Consider the following 6580-nt stretch of genomic DNA (forward strand, 5'->3'; position numbering starts at 1 on the left):
CTGTGTGCAGAGTATGCCGGCCTGTACGATGACATCGCCACGCAGGGCTGGTTCATCGGGCTCATGGGCGCCATCGCCGTCCTCACCCTCGTGCTGCTGACCATCTGCTTCGTGAAGAGGAACCGAGGCGGGAAGTACTCAGGTAGAGGGCTCCTCTTGCTTGTTTCTGTTTATCGGGGCAGCAGTGCACTCACAGAAGCAGCCTGAGCATCCTCTGAGGGACACATGGCTGCCGTAGACGTGGTACCTCCACACAGTGGAGTGCTACACAGCCGTGAAAGGGACGGATGCCGCCATTTGTGGCAGTGTGGGTGAGTCTTGTGAGTGGCATGCCAACTGGATAGGTCAGATGGAAAAGGACAGGAACCCTGTGATGTCACTCCTGCGAAATAAAACTAAAAAGCAGCCAATGAGCAGATAAGTTTGTTTTTACTAGAATTTTCGATTGATTAAATATTATCCTCTAGGGGGCACTCTTCAAGATGTCTATTACCTTCTAAATACACATATAGGTTAAATTTACAGGAGCACGTTAGAGATGCCGTGTCTTGTGAGGAGAAACCATTCCTGTAGTAACTGACCAAGGCGGGCATTGTCTGCAGGTGGTTACACACTTTCCAGTTTCCGGTACTTAACATGGGCCCTAAGGAGACTTACAATACTTCCCAGCTTCTCTCTTTTAAAAAAAAAATAAATAAATAAATTATTGATTTCAGGGAGGAAGGGAGAAGGAGAGAGAGAAACACCCATGATGAGAGAGAGTCATTGACCAGCTGCCTCCTGCACGCCCCCTACTGGGGATGGAGCCCACAACTTGGGCCTGTGCCCTGACCATGAATCAGACCGTGACCTCCTGGTTCATAGCTTGATGCTCAACCTATGAAGCTTCTTGTTTTTATTTGTAAGATAGCAAAGATGGTGAGAAGACGTATTCCCGAGTCACACACACACACACCCATATTTTAATATATATAGAAGGAAGGATCCCAAGGGGGAGGTGGCTCCCACATCTGAGACGCAGGGGTTTCTTTGCTCCAATGCATTCTCAGAGCACTGGCCTCGCTAGTCAACCAAGCAGAGTCAGCCGTTGCTGGGAGTGCACGTCTTTCAGCTCTGACTGGTGTCAGCTATGCTGCCCCTGCGTAAGGGGCACATAAAATGTCAACAAAACCCATCTTAGCATAATGGTTGTTTTTGCCTAATTTCATTCAATTTCCAAATTCATTTTACCTTACTCAGATGTGCGTAGTGTGCTTTGTTCCTGTTATTTTCCCTTAGTATCCCCGAGGCCTTTGTGTGGGAAGGGGTTGCACCCAAGGCTGTGAGTTTGATGTTCATTGAGGGACAGTGCATTGGCGTGTGATTCGTCCAGCACATGCTAATTGGGGACCCTTATGTGGAACAAACAAATGAGCACACCGTCTACGTTCCTGTAACATTTATGCAGTAATGCATCTTGTTTTCTGTCTGTGGAGAGGGATTGCCGTGAATTAGATTTTCAGGACAGATGACTGCTGGGTAACTCACTAGCAGCTTTACTTTTTCTTTTCTTTTCTTTTTTTAATTCATTGATTTTTCACAGAGAGGAAGGGAGAGGGATAGAGAGTTAGAAACATCGATGAGAGAAAAACATCGACCAGCTGCCTCCTGCACACCCCCCACTGGGTATGTGCCTGCAAGCAAGGTACGTGCCCTTGACGAGAATCGAACCTGGGACCCTTGAGTCCGCAGGCCGATGCTCTATCCACTGAGCCAAACCGGTGTCGGCTCTCTGGCATGTGCCCCGAACAGGAATCAAACCGTGACCTCCTGATTCATAGGTTCGTAGGTTGACGCTCAATCCCTGAGCCACGCAGCCGGGTCAATAGTTGGCTTCTGCTCTCTTCAGCGTAACGACAGGGCTCTGAGGGGAGGCGTGACCTCTTCCAGACGGTTAGGAGTGCACCACTGGGTCCTCAGCGGCCAGGGCCGAGCCTGGGAGCCACAGAGTGCAGGGTGAATACATGGAAACGGGCGATGGACCGGGGCTCGATGACAAAGAGGGAGGACCCAGAAAAGCCCCTTTCCCTCACGAGGTAACGGGCGGAGCGAGAGCCCAGCACAGGCACCGTGCCCAGCTCATCGGAGGTGTGAGCTCTGGGAGGTTATGGGCCACCCGCCCGCCTCCGGCTGCTGTGCCTTTAGACACATTCCCACTGTTCGCTTCTCTCTCTGCTCCAGTGAAGGACAAGGAGGACCTGCACCCGGACCCAGACGTCCAGTCGGGGAAAGACGAGACCTTTGGGGACTACAGGTGAGCGTGGCCAAAAAAAAAAAAAAAAAATCTTTTAAAAAAGGAAAGTAGTTCCTCCGTTGCTCAGAATGCCACAGAGGGGTTGTGATCTTTGAAACGTGTGTCTGTGAGAGGGTATCCGTCTCCCCTGGTGACGATGCCCTGAGCACAGACCTCTGCTCCACCCTTGCCGCTGACCTGCTCTCTCTCCTCCCCCAGCGACAGTGACGAGAAGCCTCTGAAGGGAAGCCTCCGGTCCCTCGCGCGGGACCTGCCTGCCACGGAGAGCGCCGACAGCCTGGTGCCCTACGGGGAGGGGGACCATGGCCTGTTCAGCGAAGATGGGTCCTTCATCGGCGCCTACGCGGGCTCCAAGGAGAAGGGCTCGGTGGAGAGCAACGGCAGCTCCACGGCCACCTTCCCGCTGCGTGCGTGAGTGCCACGCGTGGGCGCCACCTGTGGGAGCCACGTTCCCCCTGCGAGCGTGGCCTTTCCTGTGGAGCCACGTTCCCCCTGTGAGCATGACCACTGCCTGTGGGAGCCACGTTTCCCCTGTGAGCGTGGCCATTCCCGTGGAGCCACGTTCCCCCTGTGAGCATGACCACTGCCTGTGGGAGCCACGTTCCCCTTGCCCATGTGGCCACCAAGTGTGGGAGAGACTGTCCCCCTGCAAGTGTGACTACCACATGTGGGAGCCACGGTCCCCCTGCCTGCGTCGCCTCCACGTGTGGGGGTTGTGTTCCTGCTGGAATTGTGGCTGCCTCATGTGGGCATCAGTGGTTCCCACCCACCTCCTGTCTGTTGGCTCTCGGGCCCAGAGCGAGCACCCGGGACCCTGCACTGCCAGAGGCTTCTGGCCGGACCCCCACGCCCTGCAGCCACGCGGAGCAGACAGCACTGCCGTGAACCAGTAACATGCGCTGAGCGCCGCGGGCCTCTCGCCGTTGGTCCGTGTTCTTTCCAGGTGCTGAACATGCAGAACACGGAGCAGCCGTGTGTCGGTCCATGAATCCAAAGTGTCTGTCCTTGTGTTCCGTCCCCACCGGCCGCGTTTGCACAGACATGGCGGCCCCGCAGGGTCCCTGTTTGCACGAGGGCGCTCCTGGCTGGGGAGCCTGGGTGAGCGCACCCCTGCAGGTTAGCAGGTAGACGGGGGAGCACCCCGGTTATTTAAGTGTAAAGAGGAAAATGAATGTCTTATGAAAATCGTTGGTTGTCCGTATGCAGTCAGAGTTTATTATTTAAGTTTAGGAGAAGTCTTAGATGCACGGCCCGCGAGAGCTGACTGAGCGCTCTCTGCCCGGAGACCGTCCCGTTCGAGCAGCGGCCGGACTCGCTCAGCTGTGATGCCGGCCCACATCCTGGGGGCGTTTTGTTCTTGGACCGAATCCAGCTGCAGAAGAAGCCGTGTCCCAGGCAATTCCTCACACGGCCCAGGGTGGTCGCCGTGGCTCCGTGACACCTCGGCTCCCACCACGACTACCCCCCCTCCTGCTGTTCCCCTAACTGTAGCTGCATTCATGCTGATGTTCACAGCAGAGGAGGTGGGGCTGGAGGGCAGAGGGAGGACACGAAAGATGCCGTTCCCACCATCCCATGGCCATGCCCGGGCCATGTGGCTCCCTCACCCGGCTCTGCACACAGCTCCTGGATTCTGTCTCCTCTGTGGCCTCCACCAAGGGTCTTACCGAGCATGTCCCACAGCGAGGGAGGGAACGTCTTCATGTTTTTTCAACATAAGTTTTGTTGGGTAGGAGTGTGCCCCTCCATCGTGGGCTGGCCGCGGTTGGCATGTTCTGTGTCCTCCTGGCGATGTCAGTGCCAGGGGAGGGGATTCGTCTCCTTGCACGTGGGCTGCCCTTCCGTCTGAAATTGTCCAGGAAGACGTGTAGAAAGAGACGGAGACCCGTGCATGCGCGTCGGCGACCTGCAGTGCTCAGCTCGCAGTGTGGAAACATCTCGCACTCAGACCCCGTCGTTGTGTCTGTGCTAATCTGGTCCCCAGGTTCCGCCTTCCTTCCGGAGCTGTGGCTGCAGGTGTCCCTGCTCGTGAACTACCCTTGGCTTCGGTGTTCGTTGCATCTATCTATCTAGCTGTCGTCTTAAACCTCGTGTGTGGTCCAAAATGCATGGGCAGGAAAGAATGAGTTAAAACTGACTTAAGGGTCAGGATCGGAGAGCCCCCTGCACCCCAAGCACGTGTTTCCAGTGGGGAGCCTTGGTCCTCGCCTTGTGTGCACCCCGAACTCTGTCCGCATCTGGTTTCCAAGGATCCGCTTTCCTGGAGGCGGGATCCTCACGTGCTGACCGCTCCGGGGGAAGTCTGGTCCCCGCCTCCTGAGGAGGCCAAGGTCGTGACTCGGGAGCTTCGTTCCTTGGAGACATTGGTTCCTGGTCTTTGACGTCAGGTCTTAAGAGAATCACGTAAACAGGAAGCAGTCTCCGAAAAGCATCGGGAGCTGGTTTATGATGAGTCAATAATCTCCAGTGAGAAGTCAACCCAGAGGCCAGATATTTCCTTTTCCGGAATCGTTGCGCTCCCTTCGCTGGGGGACACGGAGGTCCCTTCCGAGTGGCCCAAACCAAGGGACACAGAACATACACCAGCCTTTGGTGGCCTTTCTCGGTCTCCCCTGACCTCTCCTCCGTGCATCTGGCCTCTTCTCCCGGGAACCCCCCCGCTCAGAAGGACTAGATCCCAGACCGACTTTCTCGGACCCACTGCTTCTTTGATGTCACAGGTTGTGTATTCTCGCGAGGACTCTCGGTGGAATGACCGAGGCTTGGGGAGATCCCGGTTCCCTCCCGGTCCCAGCACCGACTTTGTACAGAAACCCCGACACAGGCACACGTGGCTGGACCCCCTTGGCTTCAAACGGTCTCAACTCTCAAGTGCTAACCATGATCTCAGTTACCTTCTCTCTGTCACAGGGTGTTCTTCTCTACGGAGAAAAAAAAAAATGAAAATAATAAAAGCTTAAGATGCCTTCAAACTCAATAAGCAAACCCATACTCCGACGATGTACCGAAAAGTCACCCCACGCACACCCACGCAACGCTTTCCCGTGAGCACATAAATATATTTTTATAGGAAAACAAACCTACAGGAGGTCCGCTGTCCCATGAGCAGCGAGACACGCACACACCATCAGACATGACGAGTCCGACGAGAAGGAAGCAGGGTCTTTTCTGTACAGAAGCGACGTCATGAGCTTCGCACGCATGCTCATGAGCCGATGTGAATTCTTCGGTGGGTGTGTTCTATTCGTGTAAAGGCGTCTGCTATTTTGGATGTCCCCGTGTTTGTAAGAAATGTAAAGCACAAGGGCATGGTGCCGGAAGCCTCAAATAGTATTTTTCCCCCCCTATTTTATACTCGTGGAGGAGATGAGCTGAAGAGAGGGACCGATCATGAGAAATGGTGTTTGGCTTTTCTAAGCATTGAAAATTTGGCTGCCCGCCAAAACCCTAGTTCTGTTTACATGCCACTAAGATAGGGTTCCTGGCACAAGGTGGTGTGGGTTCAAAGGGGCTGGTGTGCACTCTGTGGCAGCCTGGGCATGGAGGCTCCAGTGGGGCAGCTGTGTGACCCCACTGTGTGTCTTACACACCACGTGATGATGTCATCAGTAGAGATGACGTGTGCAACTGGCTTACTGGATTGCTATTTTTTTTTTTTTTTTTTTTTACTTAGGTTGATATTCATAGCAGAACTTTATTGAAATGTGTTTGTGTTGTAGGTGGTGTTGTACTATGCCTGTGACTACGTATGGTTTAAAACTATTTTCATCATCCATGAGACTCAACTTTCCAAATAAAAGTTTGACTTCATGAACTCTACATGCATTTGTATTCTTTTCTGTCCGGATGAGAATCAGGATTTACGTATCATCCTCACCTTCCGTATCTTTGTGAAGTATAAACAAGATATCCACGCAGGATAAAGACAGTATTTTTATTTGAATGCTTGTATTTACAATAGGCCATTTACAATCAATATCTCCAACAGATCCTCTGCTGGTAAGTTCTCTACTGAAGGTTAATATAAAACCGAGGCGAATGCATACTCGTATCTGGTTGTTTGTAAGACAACACAGAAATGTCACTTTTCAAGAAAATGGCTGATCACTGTCCTTTCCCATAAGGCTGCTGGGTACCTGGGACTCCTAGTGGGGCTCAGCAGACCATCTCCTGGAAACTGAATTTTGAAAGTGCTGTGTGTGTGTACTAAGCATGTTACACACATCAGCGGCTGACATCCGGGACAACCTTCTCTTTGTGGAACAGGAGCACGGGATGCTTCCTGGT

The 6580-nt window shown here is 53.3% G+C and overlaps 1 protein-coding gene across 9 annotated transcripts in view; it reads left to right on the plus strand.

The window, feature by feature from the left end:
- Positions 1–6112, plus strand: part of CHL1 (cell adhesion molecule L1 like) — a 46547-nt gene extending 40435 nt beyond the window's left edge. For 7 of the 9 annotated variants that reach the window (XM_036432101.2, XM_045579508.1, XM_045579509.1 and 4 more), the window contains 3 exons: positions 11–142; positions 2221–2293; positions 2492–6112. In XM_036432101.2, coding sequence (XP_036287994.1) covers positions 11–142; positions 2221–2293; positions 2492–2708 — 422 coding nt within the window. In that variant the 3' untranslated portion in view covers positions 2709–6112. The remainder of the gene's footprint in view (positions 1–10; positions 143–2220; positions 2294–2491) is intronic. The other 2 variants (XR_006741176.1, XM_045579506.1) reach the window with 2 other exon arrangements.
- The last annotated feature ends 468 nt before the right edge of the window (positions 6113–6580 follow it).

Source organism: Pipistrellus kuhlii, unplaced genomic scaffold (genome assembly GCF_014108245.1).
Source record: "Pipistrellus kuhlii isolate mPipKuh1 unplaced genomic scaffold, mPipKuh1.p scaffold_m20_p_11, whole genome shotgun sequence".
Lineage (NCBI taxonomy): Eukaryota > Metazoa > Chordata > Mammalia > Chiroptera > Vespertilionidae > Pipistrellus > Pipistrellus kuhlii.